General features: G+C 55.5%; 1 protein-coding gene across 3 annotated transcripts in view; it reads left to right on the top strand.

Moving 5' to 3' along the window:
• Positions 1-8,527, top strand: part of WIPI2 (WD repeat domain, phosphoinositide interacting 2) — a 38,817-nt gene extending 30,290 nt beyond the window's left edge. For 2 of the 3 annotated variants that reach the window (XM_039226060.1, XM_039226062.1), the window contains 6 exons: positions 1,685-1,755; positions 3,899-4,006; positions 4,919-5,083; positions 5,932-6,039; positions 6,862-6,992; positions 7,829-8,527. In XM_039226060.1, coding sequence (XP_039081991.1) covers positions 1,685-1,755; positions 3,899-4,006; positions 4,919-5,083; positions 5,932-6,039; positions 6,862-6,992; positions 7,829-7,941 — 696 coding nt within the window. In that variant the 3' untranslated portion in view covers positions 7,942-8,527. The remainder of the gene's footprint in view (positions 1-1,684; positions 1,756-3,898; positions 4,007-4,918; positions 5,084-5,931; positions 6,040-6,861; positions 6,993-7,828) is intronic. The other variant, XM_039226061.1, reaches the window with a different exon arrangement.
• The last annotated feature ends 13,793 nt before the right edge of the window (positions 8,528-22,320 follow it).

The following is a 22,320-nucleotide window of genomic DNA, read 5'->3' on the forward strand; positions in this document are numbered from 1 at the left end:
TAACCCGGTTTCTGTAATGACAGTGCTGCCGTCAGTGGCTCCCCGAGTCTCCAAAGATACAGGTCCCTTATATTCATGACCACCCCACCCCCCAGCAAGGTACACGCATTCTCATTTCATATTGAGGGCTCAGAGAGGATTATAATTTGCTCGGGGTCACCAAGCTGGGCAGAAGCAGAGGCTTGGACTCCAAGCCTGGCTTTGCTTTTAAATACCGCTAGACGATGGCACTGTCACCATGTTAGTCTCCAGGGCAGTGGCAGTGAGCTTCTGTCGCCCCTTGAGTTATAAAGTCTCCTCTCTGTAGCTCTCGTTAGCTCTGAGAAGCACCCTCACGCCCTTTGTGGCACCTCACTATCTTCTGATTTGCTTTTAACCAAAATCCTCTTGGTTCATGGGGGTAGCCCTGTCGCTGGGCCACGCCCAGCTGTGTGCTTAATCCTGCCTTCAGTGGGTGGAGCGAGGCTCCTTAACAGCTAATCGTTAATTAGTAGTACGCAGTAGGTATGCCATTAAAAAAAAATCTCTAAATCCGACAATTTTGACTACAAAGGACAAAACCTTTGCTGTGGTTAATTTTGTATACGAATGTGCTATTCTGTGCTTTTAAGTCTCAAGAATCGCAAACTCCTTCAGTATCTTTTTATCCAGAGAGAATCACTATATTTAAAGAAAATTTTCAAAAAGGGAACAATTCCTGGTGTTCTATAATTAGGTTGTTTATAGCTTATGTGTTTATTTTTACTATTTATAAACACATCAGATATCATAGAATCGTTTTCATACTGAACAGTTCGAACCTTCCAGAATGCGTTTGGTGTCAGGCGACAGGCCAGGTACTTCTTCCTGCTCCCGCACATCTGAAACACTACCTGTTTTCAGGTTTCCACTCCGTCCCAGGAGTCTCTTTCTTGTTGCGCTGTTGTATTGCCCTGGCTCACTAGGCTTCTTTCAGCAGTTAGATATTGAGAGCACAGCTTGTGTTCACATTCTTGGCCGTTCTGTCTTACTGTCCCAGATGTTCAAGACCTGTCTCTGCAGGCACACGTCCCACACTTCGGGGCCACGGCAGAGCGGCAGGGAAACTGGCACCTTGAAAACGGCTCACTCCTGCGGGTGTAGGGCCGCTCACTGCTTGTTCGTACGCTCCTCTGTCTGAGTCAGACGCGTTTTCTTAGTGTTGGTCCTACCATGTGTAAGTGGGGACTTACCCTTTTTAGGCCAGTAAGTAACATTTCCAGCCAGTGGTTCCCTTGATCAGTAACTAAGCCTAAAGCGGCAAGAGAGGGTGTCCAGGGGGTGGGGGGGACACCTCAAATTTCTCAGACCACCGAGCAAGGTGGTACTTCCTGATGTGTGGTAGGGTCGGCTTGTGAGAATTTAAACTTCACGTCACGTAGAAGAACCAGAACTATTGCACACTTGACTTTAAGGTTATAGGGGTTTAGAACAAGCAGCGAGTTACAGTGGCCGCACTGGAAGAGAAGCGTAAAGGTTGAGTATGCGGTAGAAGCGGGGAATGTTCCCCTGGGCAAAGTGGGGTGCTGCTGGTGTGCAGGGGGCGCGTGGGAGCTGCCAGCGAGCAGTGCCCCTCGTGTTTCCTTCAGAGTCTGCTGTGAAGGAGACAGAATGCTGGGTATACTTGGTTAAAATCCTTTCTTCTTTCCTCTTTTACCTGTCACAGGGGACCGTGATTAGGGTTTTTTCCATTCCAGAGGGACAAAAACTCTTTGAATTCCGGAGAGGAGTTAAGAGGTAAGATATGGAAGTCCCCAGAACTGGTTTTGGAGCTGACATTCGGATTTCTGAGGTGTGTTCTCTGGGTCGAGTGGAAACTTAAAGCTGCCCTGGGAGCCCCATTTCAACGCACAAGTGTTTTTTTCAACCCAGTCAGACGCTCAGGGGAGCTTGGAAGTCATCCTGACGGGTGAAGGAACAGGTTTATAAAGCCCACTGGCTTTCTTCCGTCTGTGATTCCCCCCTGAGTGGAGGGCAATGGCCAGGCAGCCCAAAAACGAGGAGGAGGTGGCCTGACCGGGCCCCCTGGGGCCATGTGGCCTCCTCGGCCTGCTCGAAGGTGGCAGGCCTGTGGCTTCCTGACCTGGTCCGCATGCTCCTAGTCTGCTCCTCTCCTCAGACAGCCCCTCGGCACTTGGTGCTCCTCTTCTAACCTCCCTGACCGTCTACACACCTAGGCGGGTCAGAACTTCGCACTTTCTGGATCCTCTTCCTCGGGACTGGCTCTGGGGCTCTGGTCCCTGTCCTGAAGGAGCCACTGACCACTGACCGTGCCCGCCTCAGGGCAGGACCTGGACTGGCAGTTCCCCAGAACCCGCAGCGGTTGGCCACGCCCTTCTCTGGGAACCTAGCAGTGCGCATCGCCGCTCCCTCTCGTTCACAGGTCCCTTCCCAGAGACGGCACCCACATGCTTTAGGGTCTTGTCTCTGAAGCCAGGTACCCCAGCCCCTCCCCATTACTGCTGCTTAGGTTTATTTCCTTTTTTCCCTTGGTTTTCCTTACACTTCACCTTTCTAGAATTTTCTGCTGTTGCTGCTTCTCCGTTTCCTCTCCCTGTGCCTCACTTCTGCCCTGGAACCTCTCTTCTGTTCCGTGCAGCCCCACAGGCTCCCACGGGCTCCTAAACCGTGTCGTCTATGTGCTGGTGGGCCCACCTGCGCCCATATTTCCCTGCCTGCTGGATGCTGGGCCCCCCCAGTGACCTGTCAGAAGGTGCCCCCATCTGCCCATCCTCACTCAGGTGCCTGACCTTGGTGAACACCGCCATGGTCACCAACCTCACCTAGGTCACAGGGGCTCCACACCGGCTCCTGTTTTGCATTCACTTAAATAGCAGGGGTGTCCGCACCAGGGTCAGTCCCGCTACCCACCCCCCTGCACCTCTGTTGGCCCCTTGGGTCCATTCTTCAGACTGTGGCCCAGGTTGCTCTTTGAGGGTGTCGGTGTCAATAAAGCATGCCCCCTTTGGGGGAGTTCAAGGCCCCCACTCTGCCGGCAGGGCCGACTGCAGACCCCCAGGCCTGTTGCGTAAGGCCTGCCACTCCCTGCGTTTCTAGCCCTGCCTCCCGTTGCTCCCTTCCCCGGCCACACTGAACGCTGGTTCTCACTTGTACCGTCTCCTGTGCCGGGTGCCGCATCTGTGACCTGGCCGACTGCTGGTCCTCACGCGGGAGTGACCCTTTGCGCTTCTCCAGCGCCGCCCGCTTTTACTCCTTGGCTCTGCTTTCTCGCGGCAATTTGCTATCTGTACATATGTCTCTCCATGAGGCTCCGTTAAAGCAAAAACCATTCCTGATTTGTCCCCGGAGCTTTGTGCCAGGCCAGCCACGCTGTGGGCACTCCTTAAACGTACACCGAATTGGCAGGGCAAATGTGCCTGCTACTTCTGAGGTTGTTACGAGGAAATGCAGATTCATTCAAGGCTCTCGGATTTTTCAGGCAATTTTTTAAGATAAACAATAGAGGCTTAGCACGTTGAAAGTTATTCTTAAATATTATCAAGGTTGCCAGTTTGCCTTTCTTGCACGTTAAGAATTGCTGTGATTTAAATTATTGGACTTTGTTCTGTAAATCCCGCCTAATGCAGCTAAAATCGGTTTAGTGAAGCCCTGAATCCCTTTGTTATTTGGAATTTCAAAGAAAAGTAGCTACCAGGATGTTAAAGTATTGCTCTTGTTATTACCTCCAAAACCTTATCTTTTTCTCAGAAAAACTTTTGAAAAAGTGTCTGGAGAGGAGTAAGATGTCAGTAGACTCAAGTATTGCCAGTTCTGGGGCCTTGTCCCCTCTGACTCTAAAGTCCCCGGAGAAAGGTTGCTAATCGCCCCCGGAGGGCTTATGGGCGACCGTGTCACTCAGGCCCCTTCCGCCCACCCGCAGGTGCGTGAGCATCTGCTCCCTGGCCTTCAGCATGGATGGCATGTTCCTGTCTGCATCCAGCAACACCGAGACTGTGCACATCTTCAAACTCGAAACTGTGAAGGAAAAGTGAGTTACAAAGACACATTTGTTTCAAAAAAGAAAAAAACACAAAGCACTTTCTCCACGGACCAGGTGACACCCCCACACAGGCACTGTCTTCCCTGTAGACGTTTTTGCCAATAGAGCCCCTGGAGCTGGGTCTAGAGTGAGTGTCACCGGCTCTGGGCTCCGCGGTGAAAGGACTTCCCTGAAGGATGAAGCAGGGGGGCTGAGGGGGGAGGTGTGAAGAGGGAGGTCCTGGAGTCCATGTGCAGGTCTCCTCTTACCACCACCTGTACCTGCAGAAGCACGTCAGAGTGCATGCTGGCTCCTGCCTGCCCACGGGTGGCTTCCACTCTTAAAGCCATTGGTTTAAATTCTCTGGGACTCTGACGGGTGTGCCTGGCGCAGGTTATCTGCTTCAGGCTCTCTTCAGTTGTAAAAAGATAGCTGCTAGGATGAGTGTTTACGTGCTGTCCTGCTCAGAGGAACGTTCACAATAAGTTACAAATACATTAAGATGAACCACAACAAAAATGGGCTCTGGGGAAATAATGGAGATGTGTGCTCATAAGGTTTCTGGAGACTTCCTGGTAGAAAGTTGTGGGGCGGAGGGCGGGTCATGAATGTGCCCCCATTTGGGGGCACCTGATCATCTGCCAGTCAGGTGTGGCCACCAGCGGGGTGGGGCGGGGGGGTGGGAGAGCACAGCTCTTCCAGGTTCTGAAACCTGACGGGCCACCTCTGACCCTTCCTGGGAGATGTGCCCGGAGTGTCCCCAGGCTCTTGAAACTCTGGCATTCTCTGCGCCCCTTTCTCCCCAGGTGTGGGGGACTCCTTCGGGTTTCAGGGCTGATGCTCGCTTCTGTGAGTGGGACCCAGTCCTTGTCCTAGCTAAGAGTCCACCTTCGTGTATCTGATGACGGTTCCTCCTTCCAGACCTCAGGAGGAGCCCACCACCTGGACCGGGTACTTCGGGAAAGTGCTCATGGCGTCCACCAGCTACTTGCCCTCCCAAGTAACAGAAATGTTCAACCAGGGCAGAGCCTTTGCCACAGTCCGCCTGCCTTTCTGTGGCCACAAGAACATCTGCTCACTGGCCACGTGAGTAGAGGCGGGGTCCCCTCTGTCTCTCTTGCCGGTGTACCTGCCATTGGGAGCCTGGTCTCTGGCCACTGGAGACAGTGGAGGCACAGCCGGTCAGGTTGCTCCTGGCCAGGATCAGCCCATGAACTTGGGCCTTCGCCGAGCTTGGCACAGAGTTAGGAGGCAGTGGAGGGAACCCCAAAGCGCCTCTTCACCACTGCCGGACTAAAGTGCTTCCTCTGCCTTGTTCTCATCCAAACCCTTTTTGTTTGTGTTGGGAACATCGGTAGTGTTACTGAAGAAACACCTGAAGTATAGACCATAGGAGATCGCCAGCAGTTACTCTCTAGGGCCTACAAGGCCCGCAGTGTGATGTAGTTGAAGGCCGTGTGTGGCACTCTGGAGCGCAGCCGCAGAATGCACGAGACTCCTCAGGAGTCGCGGGGTGTCCACAGTGTCACCACGCAGGGTGATGCTGTCTTGAAAATTCAGTGGTAGAGCATCTTCATGATTCCATGGGTCTCGTAAACATTACTTGACCCCGTTTTTGTCCAGCTAACATAGTTGAGAAAGTTGATGAAACTGTCTACCCTTAGGAATCAGAGAGGCAGGGGAGTGAGTGTGTTCCCAGCTCTCCTGGGGCCCTGGGAGTTACTTGCAGAAAGTAGCCCCGTGCCGCGGCCTCGGGCAGTGGGCAGCGCCGTCTCTCCCGGCCAGTAGACAACCTGTCCAGCGCCCGAAACTAGCCCAGCTCATTTGGGGGCACCGGGGGGGAGGGGTCTTCCCAAAGCCAAGGCTGCTGTTTTACCAAGAACGTCCTATGAAAGTGGAGGTCCTGGAATTGGGCTCCTTCTTGTTCTTCCTAGAATTCAGAAGATTCCCCGGCTACTGGTGGGAGCTTCCGACGGGTACTTGTACATGTACAACCTGGACCCCCAGGAGGGAGGCGAGTGTACCCTGATGAAACAGCACAAGTAAGTAGGGCTAGGCCAGCCGTCACCACTGGCATGGGCAATCTGCTGGCAGCACTCTCTCCGCCCACGTTCACCCGTGTACCCAAAAGGCAGTGACAGAAGGGTGCAGGCCAGCGTGCCAGCGGGGCTAGCCTGTGCCGCCGAGGAGACGCCCTTGCACAGACGGACCTGGGTGAGGGCACGGCCTCCCACTCTCCCGCTCCATCTGCCAGTGGCCCAGTGCAGTGACTGGGCAGAGATGGGACAGGCGGCCAGCGCCATGCTCGCTCATCCCTGGGCAGGGCCAACTGAGGCGTGAACTTTGAGCCTCTTGCAGGAGAGGGACGACAGTCGGGGGGCGTCCACGGTGCAATGTGTGTTCTTGGAGAGTCTGCCGCCTCCCCTTCAGACAAAGTGTTCTCTTTGAAAAGAAGGAATTCATACTTGGTTGTTGAGAAGGGTGCAGTTTGCTTTTTTTTTGCTTTTGCTTGTTTTGAATGAGCCAGGAATTCTGTTAACAAGGATGTTGTAATACTATACTGCTATAATTGGGGTCTTTTTTTATAGTGAATTCTGTATATGGGCCTCAGTCTTAAAAATGGGAGATTATTTCAGTGGGTATAGCTTTTTCCCAGACTCCCAGGTAGAAACCTTGGTGAGAAATCCGAGTGAACACCGGGAATCAGCTTCTGGGCAGCACAGCAGGAGGAGCGCACACACGTGTCTGTCTGGGGTAGCCTCTTGCCTTTTCTGGGGTGCATCCAGCCCACAGGCCCACCAGGCCGCGTCGTGGGGACGCCTGACAAGACCCCTGATGGCCTACTGCCTGTTTCCTCCCCCCAGGTTGGACGGCAGCATGGAGACAACCAATGAAATCTTAGACTCGGCCTCTCACGACTGCCCCCTAGTGACACAGACCTACGGCACAGCTGTTGCCACAGGTACTCACGTGCCTTCGTCTCCCACCAGACTTGGTAAGAGCGGTGCCACAGACCCGGAGGGAGGTAGGCTGGGCCTCCTCGCCGGTCAGAGCTGGCCTCCTGCCCTTTCCCCTGGGCGAGTCCGGCTGGTGCCCTGAGGCAGGCTGTGGGCAGCTGGGGGGTTCAAGGCTGAATTACTTCTCTTAATTTTTGAAGGATAGGTAGACGTGATTGGCCAGGCTGCTTTGGGTGCACATGAATCATCCTGGGCTTGCTGCTAGAATAGCGCCCTCAGTTTTGACATTGCCAAAGTGTCCTTGGTCCTGTGTGATCATTCACCCGGCGAGCATGGGATGCCCCCCTGGCGCTTGTGCCCTGGGAGACAGGATTGTGGGTCTGCATTCAGGGCCCCTGCTGCCGCAGGACAGACACGGAGTAGGCCACACAAGCTGCCCCCCCCCCCGCCCCCACAACCAGCTCGACCTCAGAGGGGCAAGCCTGTAACTTCGCCCCCCACCGGGAGACTGTAGGTGTGCACTGTCGCCCTCTGAGGCAAGGCTGCCCTTTCCGTCAGGTGAGGCACTGGGTGTCTGGTGTTGAGCATCCCGCATCACCAGTTCAAGAACCATGTCCTCCCTGTTCGCTGAGAAAAGTCCATGGCCTGTCGGGAAGCCCCTGCTCACTGTGCAGCCACCATTTTTGACATTTAGCAATTTGGGAAAATATGTGGCTCCACCTTGGGCCGCCCGAGGCCGCACAAGGCCCGTAGTCAGAGAGCGATGACGGTTGAGGCTCGGTGTGCGCTGCAGCCCGTCCCCGCTGACGCGGCCCATCGGCTGCCACCGTCCCACGTCGCAGTGCCTGAGTGTGGCCGCGCCATCTCTTTGCAGCCTACGCAGACGAGCTGGGGGCCGCAGGTGGCGCGTGTCTGGAGGAGGAGGCCGGCGCGCTACGGCTGGAGGAGGACAGCGAGCACCCGCCTCTGATTCTTCGGACTGACTGAACTTGACCCGTGAACTCTGACCCCTGAAGCAGAGAACACCGGCTGACGGAGGACTTTGTGTTATGCTGCTATGAACTGTGAACGGAGTTGGAGAGAGGACGGCAGAGACTTCAAAAGAAAAAAAAAAAAAAAGATCGTAGCTGTAGCGTCATTCCATACTGTTGAGAAATACATCGTTTTCACTTTGGGGGCTTTTAATCCTGCTTAGGAATCTTAGCTTTTTGTTTGTTTTCTCTATTTGCCAAAATTAACTGTCTGGTGAGGCCCTTGAAACCTCCTTGCTTTGCATGCATTACTGTGCCAAGCCAGCAGAGGAGAGGAGAATTAGGAGCCGCTTGGTCACATCCGCGCGTGTCCGGGTTTTGTGTACATAGTGAGGCGCGTCCTCAGAGACGGCAGCGGCGAGCAGAGCGGTCGCGGGGGTGCAGGTGGGGTCTGCTCGGGCAGGTCCAAGAGCCCTCCCTGGGCTTGCCAGGCTGGGGCGGCGGCCGCAGGGAGCAGTGCTCGCTCCCCAGAGCTCCTCATGGGCCCTTTTCCCCGTTTTATTTTGTTAATTAAATTCTTTCCAGATTGGATTGCTCTGGGATTTCTTCCTGTTGGACTTTTATTTTGTTTCTGCCCTTATTTTCCACGTGGGTATTGGAGGAGAGCAGTTCTCTTCTGGCATTAAAAACCTTGCATTCGGACAGCACATAACCTTGAAAGAGCACCCAGGAAGGCCAGCGCCGAGGAAAGTGGTCTGATTTGTGTAATTAAATTATCCGGTCTTTAATTTTCCTGTTGAATAACCATGTCAGGGTTTTATTTGTTTTTAGGGAGTTTAGTAGCTCGTCCCTGGACCCAGAAAACACTGAATTAGTGTGGTGGATCCCCACGTTGTCCTCTGACCTTGAGCCCCGCTGCCTGTCAGGGGCTCTCCTCACCTGCGTCAGAAATTGGAGAGAGAGTTGGAAATGGAGAGCTTGCCTTCTGGCGTGATCCGTGCCTTTTTCATTTAGTTGTACAGAATCATTGGACAGAGTGACGCAAGGCTATGGTCATGGGTCACGGCATTTGCCCAGCTTCCCTTTTTGTTTTCACAGATTGGAACAACCGCAGATACCTCAGACTCTGCATTCCAAACCCAAACACGAGCAGGTGAAGTTTTGAGGCTGTTCAAACAGACTTAGCAGCATAAAGGATCGTGGTAGATTCTTCAGAGCAGTGACATCCGGGATGGAGGGGAAAGAGAGAACCGTGTCTGCCCTCCAGTTTCCTGTGTCGGGCTTCTGAACCAAGGAGGGGCAGAGGTGTCTGCCCCGGGTTGTATGTGTTGGTTGGTAGTCGTGTGGCCAGGGGAAGCAGGGATGGGTGCCAGCTCTGAGTGCCTGACCTCGAGGTCGGTCCACGTGCCTGCAGCTGCACCCAAAGTAAGCTCTGGCTGGCAGAAATCGCTAGAAACGCCAGTTGTGACAACAAGTGAAGGTGCTGTATTAGTCGGAGGTGAAGGCAGAATATACTCTACTTCTTCTGGAGGCTACGCGCAGACACGGGGGGCGTGCATCAGGCCCGGAAGGCCCTCTCGCTGTCCCTCTGGAACAAGACATTGCGCTCCAGGCCTTCGGTGGCGCATTTGTCCAGGGCAAGTGTTCACGGGAAAGCCAGGGTCAGAGGTACACATGGCGGATGTGGGGCCCTCAGCTAGGGTCCCCTGACTACCAGAGAGAGAACCGCCTTTCCTGTCATGTGTTCGGTATTGCCGAGCCGGGTACCTGCTCGTCGGCTCCCACGCTCATGGCGACATGAGCAGTCAGGTCTGTTGTGCAGTTGCTCCAGGCCAGCAGCGCAGCCTCGTCTGTCTTGGGGATTGGTGGTCTGTCAGCCACCATCTCCTCGGTGGTGAGACGGGCACTGAGGAAAGGTGGCCTGGGTGGCCGTGACTGTACCGCCTGCCCTGCCCTAAGGGTCATCCGCAGGGCTGCCCAGGCACTTCTTGGTGCCCAGGCATCAGCAGGCCGGAGGCATGTGCGGGGGACGCTGGAGAGGAGAGAAGCGGAAGGAGACACGTGTTAGCAGGACTTGCTGCCGCGCCAGGAGCTTGGACGAACCAGGACCTTGGCCAAACCAGACTGGGCACGGACTCACTGAACTCCGAGCCCTACATCAGTAGTAGCTTTTTATTAAGTCCTAGCTTTCCAAACTTTGAAAGAATCATGGTGTAGGAAACAAAACCTGGGAACCTACTTTACAGCCCTGTGTGGACTGGGATCAAACGCTTCGTGTTTTCTAGAGCAGTGGAAGCCATAGTCGGGTTGAAACTAGAGCTGGAGACTCCCGCAGCAGCCCCCGATTTAGCGCCTTACTGTCGGTGTGGCCCGGATGAGCCCAGGGCCTCGGTCCCCTACACTGGATTGCAGGAACGTCCCTGCCTCACATGGCCACTACCTAAACGGGACACGCGTGCCACAAGCGCCCAGTTAACCTTGAAACAGAAACTGGTCTGACCGAAGAGAACCAATGGTTCTTCCTCGGTTCTTGTGTGTCAGTACTGAGCTGGTGGGAAAGGTGAAATGACACTGTGAATATGAGGCCCAGTCAAGGTCACGTGGCTCCCTGTCACCTGGCCTTTCCCACTCTGGATTCCAGAACCCCGAGCCACAGCCTGAGTGGATCTTGGGGGGCGGGGGTATTTGCTGGGAGAGACTGTCCACGGTCACCCCAGAGCCAACCCTGCTCCGCCGGCACTGCCTACAGTGGCCAGCCCTGCCCCCCACCCACCAAGGAGGGGCCTCCCAGGCTTTGCCTCCGCAGATCCATTCAGGGGGCAAGGAGGGAAATGCTGGGTCGCCAGCAGAAGAGGCTTAATGTGCTCAGGTCTCGGCTTAGCAGAGGAAGACCGGCCAGCGGGTGGCAGGAGCTGAGTTCCGGGCTCATAAGGGGTCTTGTGCGGCCACCTGCCAGAGGTGTGTGTGGGCCACGCTGCTGTGGTTGTTTATCCCCTGCCCAACCTGTCTGTAGGTCCTATCTTTTGCATGCAGGGAATGGCAGGCGCCCTCGTCTGAAATGTGTATGTGACCCTGTAGCTAGCGCAGCTAAAAACCCAAATATGTTATTTGACAAGTGTACTTAATTCTTAAACTTGAGGCAAACGGGTGGAAGAGTTTTGGATTGGGTTCTGTGGTGTCAGAGACATAGAAGGAGTACGTTCCGGCCGCGGGTATTCTGTGTAGGAGGAGTACTTTCTATAGAATCTTCTGTGAACAACGCTCTCTCACTGAAAATATACGATGACAGCTTGTTGCCAGTGTGTCTCGGTGGTGGATATTTGGGCTCCTACCAGGCCCTAACCTTTGGCCCGTATTGTACCTTTTCATTCTGTGGATTTTGTGAAGCACCAAAAAAATTGGATTTTGAGGCGTGGCCAGCCCTTCTTATCCTTTTTCAGTATCTGACCAGGAAAGTCTTTGATTTGGAAAAATTAAATCTTTTTAAAGCTCGGAATTTAAAGATGTTTTGATTCCTCACCCCTATATTGTATCATTCTTTACTGAGTTGTAATTTCTATTGCTTCTTACATTTCCTTTTTAGATGAAGCTGAGGTATTTGCTGCCAGTGTATATGGGTGGGGGAGGTGAGGAGGGAGAGAGTGAATGGGTGTGCAGTACGGGTGCACGTGGGAGGTATGAGGGGTGAGGAGGGAGTGTGCGCGGTGCGTGTTCGCGGGGGGGGGGAGGGAGGGAGTGTGTGCACAGTGCGTGTTCATGTGCAGGGCGGGCAGGGAGGGAGGGAGCTTGTGTGCACAGTGGGGGAGCGGGGCTGGAGGGAGCGTATGCGCATGCGCGTGCCATGGGGAGCTAGGCTTGCAGATTACACGTCCGCTGGGAAGGCCCCTCGCTGTTGGCATTTTACAGCCGTGTAAATTCAAGCCCGTGCTGCCCTTTTTTTCCTCGTGGCCTCACTGCCTGCTCGCAGGCCCTGCGTCTCCAAGCCGTGTGTAAGTGCGCTGCCCTCCTACCCGGCCCGCAGCCTGGCTGCAGTCGTGTAACGGTTTTTTTCCAGAGCTGATCTCCATGAAGCCGATCACACGCTCCTGTGCTCCAGTGTTCTCGGCCGCAGCTGCGAGGCGTTCCCAGGACGCCGCCCCTCGCGGGCTGGGCAGGGTCAAGCAGGTGCGGGCCCTCGCCCCCCCGAGGCCGTGTGCTTCTGTGGTGCGGGGGGCCTTGGCTTGCACCCCTGCCTGGGTCCCTCCCACACCGCGGGCACAGCGCTGGTCTGGCGGCTTCTGTTGGCAGCGCCTCCTTCTGGTCACCGGTTTGCTGTGTCACGGACACCCTCCCCCCTCTCCCCCCAGGCTGGACGACCTATTCCTTTTACATCAGAGGCGGAGACACGGTTGTGTGCTGTGGTCCTTATGCCAAGGTGTGCAGGGGCGCAGCAGGTGAGTTTCTGAGCGCCCGGCTGCCAGAAACTGCTGGGACCGCATGCGATGACGGTCTGGCAGCTGCTGTCCCACATGAGGGCGCCGACGTGGCATTTCAGGTGACCCCGACTCCTCTCACGCGCCCATTTTTGTTCCCGTTTTTTCACAGAGAACATTTGTTAATGCTTTTCCCCTACTGTGCTTATTTCAGCAGATTAAGGTAAAGACGTATTTGAGTTCCTTTGGAAGCATCCAGGCCCTTTCTCTCAAGGGAGCAAGAGGGGTAGTGGGACAGAGCAATGGGGCCCTTGCTGCCCGTTTTCTCCCCGGAGGAGACCCCTTGGGCTTCCCCATCTAGTCAGAGTGTGCCGGCCAGGAAGCGAGCGTGTGCCCACGAGTCCACGGGGCGGGAGCGCGGAGGTGGAGGGGCGGCGTCTGGAGGGAGCCGGTCCTGTCAGGGTTGAGGTGCTGGAAACAAGAAGGCAGAGAGCATATTAAATGGAGAACGTTATAATCTCCAGCCGCCTTTTAAAATGATGCCCTTGGGATGCCCCGTTCAAACCAGCTTTTCAGAGAGCCAGCTCTAGAACAAGCCTGTAGGTACAATAAAGTGAGTTTCTAAAAAGCAGCCCTTAGAAGTCCCTCCCGGCCTTCCCTGGTACCCCCTGCAGTACCTGCAGTAATGGGGGATAATGAGGGGTAATGACGTTAGGTGGCTTTTAAATGGAGCACCCGCTTCCATTTACACAACTTCCCAGCTGCGGCCAGATTTGCTCATCGCGTAGCCTCTCAGGGAAGGAAATGCCAGGGCACGTTGGCTGTGTCACCGGCTAGGCTCTTCAGAAGGAACGGGGTTTGAGAGGTCACGGGGACAGACCACACAGGGCTCTGTCGTTGCTGGCCATGCATTCCAAGGGGACCCGCCTTCTCCCTTCCATCACCACGACAAGCAGGAATGTGCCATCTTTAACTTGCTGGGTTTGAACCTAAACGTAGCTGCCCTGTTGTGCTTCCAGGGTGGGGACCTTCCACTTACTCTGTTAACACGTTCGATTGCAGGGGGGCCAGTGCATGGTTGCTGGGCTCTTCTCTAAATAAAAAGTGCAAATAAAGCCTCGTGGTCTGGTTTGCAGTACGCTCCAGCGACAGACTCCTTGGAATACCTCCAGGTCAGGATTTCCTAATGGGGCGGACGGCTGTCCTGCCTCAGCCGGAGACACCACCTTGCTCTGACACTGTGGGTCCCTTTTCATAGTCTTTGAGTGAGGTTGGGCCACTGTCCTATCCACCCCACAGCTGGGGATGCATGGGGAGCGGGCCCACAGAGGGGGCCCTCTGCCATCTTCCCCTTTCTCTTAGCTGCCGGGCTGTGCAGACATCTGCAGTGCGGGCCTAGAGGCCCCGTCTCCTGGGCCCGGGAGGCCTGCTGGCCAGTGTGGGAGGGGGAGTCCCCTCCGCCTCCTGTCTGGGAAGTAGGGGTGTGGTGGTCCCTGGCAAGTAGAGGCAGGGTCCTCCTGGTGGAAACACCTCCCGGCTGCTCTGTGTGCAAACATAAACATGGGGAACAGTTTTCTGATCATCACAGAGGCTCTTTGTGGACAATTCTGAAAACAGGGATGGATACAGAGGACCGAGGTCACCTACACCCCCACCCTGAGCTAACACAGGGCTAACATTTTGGTGTGTCTGCTTCCAGCTTTTCTAACAGGGCATTTCATAAATTGACTTCTTTAGATTATTACTCAGTTCTGCCGCGAAGTCATGTTCTCCCTGAACTGTTAACAGGGGTCTTGTCTTTCCAGCCCCAAAACTGGGGTCTGTGCTCTAACCGGATTTGTGTGTTGGGCACAGAGGCTGCCAGAGTATAGATAGGTTTAAGGCGGCCACCAGAAGCCAACCAGCCAGGAAGGGTCGGTCGGCAGGGGCATGGTGTACGTGGCTCACAGCTCAGGAGGCCGGGTCTCCCAGGCCAAGGGGCGGCAGAGTCCATGTCTGGAGAGAGCTAGCTGCTTCCTGGCTCGCAGCGAGACACTGTGGCCTCCCAAGGTGGGAGGGGCGAGCAACCTCTGTGGGCCTCTCTTTTATGAGAACACTGATCCCATTCATGAGGGCTGCACCTCAAAGTTAGGATCTGACCTATGGGTTTGGGACACATTCAGCCCATAGCAGCGGGGAGGTCACCTCTGATTCCCAACTACCAGGACTCTCTCCCGGGTTCTCGTGGGAGCTGGACGCGAAGTCGGGCAGGTCCTCGGGCCTGGCGGGATGTCCCCCCTCTCTGGGCGCTCCTGCCGCACGCCCACGGCCCCCTCCTCCCGGTGACCTCACTTGCAGCCTGCAACTTCCTTGGATACAGAGCGTTTCATTTATGGCCTGTGAATACTCGACAGATCCATGAATGGAGAAAGAAATGAAAAGGCTTTTTGTTGGGCTTTGCAGACAGTCCGACTATCCCAGAGGGTTTACTTAGAATAGGACATCTACATACCTTTTTCTCTCCGGTTTTCAGGAAACTCCCATGTGGTGTCATGGCCATGTAGTTCTCCGCTGTGTGAAGGCAACATCCCTTGTTTACACTTTCCCCTCTTACTGGACGTGTGGGTCGTCTCCAGGGTGGGGATGTACGAACATCCTTGTATACGTATTTTGGGACATTCCTGTGGGACTCTTCCCTAGGAATGGGGCTGCCAGGGCATGAGGTAAGCAAATGTTCAGCCTCAGGAGATCACATCAGACTTCCAAGATGGTTACGGCATAAAAGATACCCTGCTGTGGAGCAGATCACCCACAACTTGGCTTGAAATGACAATTGATCATTCGTCACAACTGTGCAGTGGCTGGACCCAGCCGCTCTCCTTTGGCTACAATGCCCCAAAGGCCCCTGTGCTCTTGTGGCTGGAATCATTACGAGCTGCGCAGGCAGCTGTGTCCCGCACGGCTGCTCGGGCTTCCTCACAGCGTGGCAGCAGCTTGCTGGCGGTCAGGCCTCTTACGTGGTGGCCGACTTCTTTTTTTTTTTTTTTTTAATATTTTTATTTATTTCTAGGAGAGAGAGAGAGAGACAGCGTGAGCAGGGGAGGGTCAGAGAGAGAGGGAGTCACAGACTGAAACAGGCTCCAGGCTCCGAGCTGGCAGTCAGCACAGAGCCCGACGCGGGGCTCGAACCCATGAGCCGCGAGATCATGACCTGAGCGAAAGTCGGACGCTTAACCAACTAAGCCACCCAGGCGCCCCCGTGGTGGCCGACTTCTAAAGAGTGAAAGCAGAGGTGCTGGGTTTCTTTTAAAAATAAAAATAAAAACTGGTACACTGTCAGGTTGACTCCGTTCCTTTGGCCCAGACAAGTCAGAAGAGCAGGGCAGGTCAGGGCAGTCCTAAAGGAGGGAGACCAGCTCTGTAGACGTCTGCACGCGGAGCAGCAGGAAGGGAGGGGGGACAGCCATCCTCGGGGACTGCCCAAGATTGTGCTGGTTTTCACCCCCACTGGCAGCCTGTGAGAATTTCAGTCAGTGCACATCTTCCCCAGACCCACGGGACACTGAACATCTTTTTTTTCCAACTTGTGTCTTTAAAGATTTATCAGTTTTTGAGAGTGGGGTAGCGGGGGGAGGCAGGGAGAGGAAGAGCGAGGATCCCCAGCGTGGAGCCCGATGCTGGGCTAGAACCCATGAACCACGAGATCATGACCTGAGCCAAAATCAAGAGTCAGACACCAACCGACGGAGCCACCCAAGCGCCCCTGCATTTGTGTCTTTAAAACAGAGGGATGGAGCATCTGAGTAGCTCCATCGGTTAAGCGTCCGACTTTGGCTCAGGTCATGATCTCACAGTTCATGGGTTCAAGCCCCGCATAAGGCTCTATGCTGACAGCTCACAGCCTGGAGCCTGTCTTCAGATTCTGTGTCTCCCTCTCTCTGACCCTCCTCTGCTCACGCTGTCCCTCTCTCTCTCTCTCTCAAAAATAAGTTTAAAGAAAACTTAAAAATAAATAAAATGGAGGGAGGGAACACTCCTGGCAACCCGTGTCCAAAGGGACCCACCAGCTCCGCAGCTGGAGAGCTGAACTGGGGGCCCTGCAGGCGGCAGAGAGGCTGCTGGCTCCGAGCTCCAGGCATCGTCTCTCCCCACCGCCGGAGAAGCAGAGCTCTGTGCCTTGTGCGTGGGGGGCCTCCTTCTGGGGGGCTTCTATTTGCATAAGCCGGGGGTGAGCTTGGCTGCCGGAGAGTTCTGAGCAGAGGTTCGCAATAGCCACACAAATGCTCGGAGGTGCTTAAAATAAAACCCAGTAAAGAAACAGGCCAGTTAAGAGAAGATGTGATTCCCCAGCTGTCATTTCAGACTCCCGTTCAGCCCTCAGATCCTCCGCAGTGTGCGCCTCACTCTGTTTCAGCAGATCACTGAATAGATACAGTACTCGCTTTTCAAAGGAGCCGCTTGGGAGCCCACGGGGGAGGCAGGCACCGTGCTTTCTGCGCCATAAATGGAGAGATTGCCATGGGAGTCTGTGTGGGTCGGTAGGGAAGTATGGAGGGCTTTAGCAACACGAATGAATCTGGTGCACCCAGAAGCACCCCCCACTCCGGCTGTAAATGCAAATGCATAACCAGCCTTGAAGGAAGACGGCAAAGTTGAGAAACTCAGAAGGCAATCCAGTGAGTTCAGACTCACAGCCCAGGTGCCTGGGGTGGAGACCCCAGATCCAGACGGCAGCTTGGCGTGGGACCCTGAATCTGGGATGGCAGCAGTGACACAGACTGTTCCAAACATAACTCACACAGGAGCTGTCCAGTGACAAGGGACAGAACAACCCTGGCCACCAGCCCTGAAGAAGACCCAAGATACACTGCATGCAGGGCCCAGGAGGGGCGTGGAGAGGGGCTTGGGGAATGGGGACAGTTTCTGCTTGGAAATGGATAGGAGTGAAGGGTACACAACATCGGGACTGTGCCTAATGCCACTGAACTCTACACTCAAAAACAGGTAGAATGTGAAATTTATGGTGTGCGTATGTTATCACAAAGCAAAATTTAAAAATCCTGGAAAGAGGGAGGTGGGTTTTCGGTATCTGCAAATAACCTGCTCGTTTCCCTAGAAAGCCCAAGAAAACCCATGCGGGTGTGTTCAGATCAGAAAAGAATGTTCAGTTCGGTTCCTGGTTGTGAAGGCAACGCAAATCAATAGTCCTCTGCGCCAGCAACACTTAGTTAGAAAATACAGAGGTGAAGGTCGCTCAGGGTCATCGCCAAGACCTAAGACCTGAGTAATGCACTTGGCCAAACAACCAGGCTCCATGAAGAGCTCCACTGTCCGAGCTGCCCAAGTGACACTTGTCCAATAAATAATTACCCATCCCAGAGGGATGAAAAGAAACAAGAATAAAAGAGATGTATCCTGTTTGGGGGTTGAGGCAGGGCGGGGGGAGAGGAACAAAGATGAGCAAAGACATGGGGGCTATTACCAAAAGATAAGGACAGTAATAGTGACTAGCTTGGGATGTTAAAGTGACGTTTACCCTATACAAAACGCTGGACATCGGTAAGGAAGGAGGGCAGTCTTGCTTAGTGAATCCAGGAGAAAGGTCAGAAAGATGACCTTTTTCAAAATAAAAAGTTAGAAAAATGATGAAGCAGTTGGGGCAAATTCAAGCACTGATGGTCCATTCCACGCCGCTAATGAAACATTAATTTTTTTCCATGTGATAACGGTATTGTGATATTTTTTCAAAAGTGTCCCTTTGAGAAGTACATCCTGAAATGTATTTGGATGGTGCAAGACGCCGGATTCTGAGAGTCTGTGATGGGGAGGAAGGGTGAGCTGAGTTTGCTCCCGCCGCTGACTGTCTAGGATGCATACCCGCCTAGTGAACAGATCTGGGCTCAATGGTTGCAGCGGGCCCACTGGGTCCCGGGAGCCTGTTGCCAGCGCGTCCTGGGGCAGAGCACAGCCCTCCTGCCACACCCCTGCCTCAGAGCCATTCCTTCTGCCGTGCACGCACATCCTTCCCCAGCGCCCATCCTCTGTGTGTGTGTGTGTGTGTGTGTGTGTGTGTGTGTGTGTGTGTGTGTTTGTGTGTGTGTGTGTGTGTCTGGTCATTCTCTGTCACTGTCCCTGCAAGGAAGTCTGCCCTAGTCAGAACAGTGTCCCTCAGAGACCCTTCATGGCTGGAGTGACCCAGGAGCAAGGAGCTGTGGAGGAACACACAGGGGCTCCTCTTGGGCTGGCTTGGCCCCAGAACCCGAGAGAAGGATGGCCCTGGGGGATGAGAAGGCTGAAGGAAGCCAGGAAGCCTGCTGTAGTGCCTGTACCACCCCAGGGCAAGGATCACCCACCAGCTGGCACCCAACATGGGCCAGGGCTACTCCCCACATGGCCAGCCCCGTCTGTGTGCCTGGGCCAGGCGTGCCCTCAGGTGGAGGTCACGGGTACCTAGAGGTGGACTGTGCTCCGGCTGCAAGGGTGGGGGAGAGGAAGCAGGGGGACGAGCGAGAGAGAAGGAAAGGGGGACAGTTTGTTAGTCTGCCCTAGGTGACCGTGCACCCTCAGTCTCCCAGCCCAGCCCCCTCGCCCCAGCCCTGTGCCCGCTGTCCTGCTTTCCCTCATCACCCGCACCCTAGGACAAAGTGCTGCTTTCTGGAGTTGGGCCAGCCAGACCCCCAACGACCCCGACCCCTCCTCCCCAGCCTGCTGCTCCCTGCCCTGAGCCCCTGGGCACAGCTGAGCATCTCCCCGCCTGGCAGTGAACCAAGGACCTAGAGGCCGCAGCCACCACCCGCATCAGGCTCATTAACCTGCTTCATCACGTCCACCCTGGCCTCTTCCATCCCCCCCTGCAGAGCTGAGCCACTGCCCTCATCCGCCGGGCGAGTAACGGCAAAGCAGGGGCCCAGCCCATCACCCCTGTGCCCCGGGCAGCGTCCCCAAGCAGGCTCTGAGGGCAGAGGCCATTTTCAGACACACGGCATGCGTGCCTTTTCCTCCTCCGAGGCAGAGCTCAGGAAGCTGTCCTTGAGGCCAGGGGCCCCTTCAAGCGTCTGTAAGAGCCACTTGCCAGGGAAGCTCCCGCTCGCTAGCTGTGAGGCCTGCACTCGAGAGTCTAGAGTTCATCGAGCATGAAGCATTGGGAGGAAGATGAGCCTCTTGGCTACTCCAGGGGCGAAGCCAAGCGGCAGAACGGCCTTTTCTGGTTCCCATCACGGGAGCTGTCCCGGAGGCTGCCCAGGGCGGGGTGCCTGGCCACACCCGTGCCCTGAGCCCCTCCAGGCCCCGACCCTGGAGAAGCTGGGCGTCACCTCATGTGCCTCCAACTAGACCTCCCACCCCCCCAGGCCTGAGACGCCCATTCCCTCCCGCCTTCCTCTCACCTCTGGAAGGTGAGAATTCTCTCCACCTCTGACATCTCGGAAAAATCACTTCTGCTCCAGCATTTCTGCCTGAGAGTATCTGGAAACTGTGAGGGAAGCAAGGGCCCCCGGGCCCACCCAGTGTCCCCCCCGACACGACACAGAGGAGGCCCCCACGGGCTGGGCGAGCCCGCAAACAAGCTGCATGAAGCCACCCAAGGGCATCTCCTAACTGTGGCCTCACCATCATTTTGAGTATTATTTATTGAATCGTACGTGTATGTAATTTAATTCTTAACAGCGACTTTAATTGATGGCTTGCACCACTTCTAAAACTTGAACAATCAGCCCTAGAGTGTCCACGTGAGCCTGGAGGGCCCTGGGAGTTCGCACTGCGTGGCCCGGGGGCCTGAGAGAAGCTCTGTTCCAGCCTCTGGGCTGCAGCCCGTTGGCTCTGCTGACTCTGAGCACCCACCGCTCTGTTCCTGGTTTATGTCCAGGCCCTTCCATTTATTAGGCCGGCTCTTGCTCCAGGCACCCCCGGCTCCTGAGTGACTCCACAGGTGCCAGCAGGGGGCGAGGCCACTTGGCAGGAGGCAGAGGGGGATGCGGCCGCGCCCTCGGGTTTGTACCCCCCCCCCGCCCCCACGATTGCCCGCAGGGATCACTAACCCTGAGAGGCTGCCACATGCCCGCCGGGGCCGTGCAAACCAGAGCGACCTGAAGACTCAGGGATGACGCCAGGCTGGAGGCCACTGTCGTGGAGACCACACGCACAGACCCTTCAAAGCCCATCTGGGGAGCCCTCTGTGTGCCTGAGGCTCCCCCTTTTCCCTGGGACATGAACCCGGGGAGCCAGCACTTTGGGGGGGACAGAAACCGCTGAGGCACAGCCCCAGCCTATGGGTGGCCAGTGGCGACGGTGGCCTGCCCTGCGAGGCCGTCCTGGGAGCTGCCGCGCCACCGGACTCTGAGCCCCGGGTCCCTGCCCGTTCCGGCTGGGGGAGGTGGCAGCCTGTTCCCTCAGACTGTGGTCCTCCAGGACCCTGGCGGGACGGGACAGGATGGCCCTCACTGGGCTTCCACCCGGGTCTCCTGAGCACGATCTGTGGTCCAGGCGGTGGGTGAAGGCCACACACGGGTGTCCTGGGGGAACTCTACCAAGGACCCTCTGCAGGTCACCATGCCCACCAGTGACCCTGTCAGCGTGCTGGCCAGCCCGGGGGGAGGGGCAGTGCTGACCATCGCGGGCCCATTCACGGAGGCAGCTCCACTTAGAGGCGAGGGCCCCGGCTTCAGAAACAGACCGGCCTGGGCTCAGATCCCTTCTCTGTGTGGCCTTGGTCATGGCATTCAACCTGCCTGCACCTCACTTGTCCCATCTGTGAAATGGGGTACTAATCCTACCTGCCTCGGAGGGTGCCAGGGCCTGGCGGGGGCCCAGCTGACTAAATGTTTCCTCCCTGCTCTGGCTACAGTTGCATAAAACACATTTGAAACACCTTTCCTGTTTTCTGTTTGCAGGTGGCTCTGCTCTGCTGGCCAGTCCCCTCCTGGGATCCTCTCTGAGGCTGCAGTCACATGTCCCGGGTGCTGCCATCATCCGAGGGCTCCGAGGGGCTGCAGACAATGGGCTGGGGACAGGGCTGTGACCGAGTGAGTGCCTGTGCAAGGCTGTCGGGCATCTCCCAAGAGGCAGATGTCCCAGGGAGTCACCTAGATAGAAGAGCCAGGAGCTTCCGGCCCCAGCGTCTCGTCCCCCTGACTCCCCTGAGCCATGCACATGTGCAGTGGAGATGTGGACCTGCCTCTCGGTGGTGGGTGTCAGAGAACTTGAGGCAGTCAGTGTCTGTGTCCGAACCCCTCAGTAAATATTTGCTTGGTAGTCGGAGCAGCAGAAAGCCTGACTTGCCGGTCGTTTTTAAGACTTAAATTTTTTGGGGGGGCGCCTGGGTGGCTTAATCGGTTAAGCGTCCGACTTTCACTTAGGTCATGATCTCGCGGTTCGTGGGTTCGAGCCCCGCGTCGGGCTCTGTGCTGACTGCCAGCTCAGAGCCTGGAGCCTGTTTCAGTCTGTGACTCCCTGTCTCTCTGACCCTCCCCTGCTCACACAGTCTCTCTCTTTCTCTCTCCTAGAAATAAATAAATAAATAAAAATTTAAAAATAAAAGACAATTTTTTTTTAAGTTTATTTGTTTTTGAGAGAGAGAGGGAGAGCCAGGGGAGGGGCAGAGAGAGAGAGGGAGACAAAGAATCCCAAGCAGGCTTCGCACTGTCAGTACAGAGCCTGACGTGGGGCTGGATCCCACAGACCTTGCAGTCGTGACCTGAGCCGCAATCAAGAGTCAGATGCTGGGGCGCCTGCTGACTCTGTCAAGTGTCTGACTTCAGCTCAGGTCATTTTCTAGAGGTTTGTGGGTTCGAGCCCTGCATCAGGCTCTGTGCTGACAGCTCAGAGCCTGGAGCCTGCTTCAGATTCTGTGTCTCCCTCTCTCTCTGCCCTTCCCCTACTTGAACTCTGTCTCTGTCTCTGTCTCTTCCTCTCTCTCTCTCTCCCTAAAATATACATTAAAAAAATTTAAAAAAGAAAAAAGAGTTGGACGCTTAACCAACTGAGTCACCTTGGCACCCCAAGACTTA

This window comes from Hyaena hyaena, unplaced genomic scaffold (genome assembly GCF_003009895.1).
Source record: "Hyaena hyaena isolate Hyena2069 unplaced genomic scaffold, ASM300989v1 scaffold_20, whole genome shotgun sequence".
In the NCBI taxonomy this organism is placed as follows: domain Eukaryota; kingdom Metazoa; phylum Chordata; class Mammalia; order Carnivora; family Hyaenidae; genus Hyaena; species Hyaena hyaena.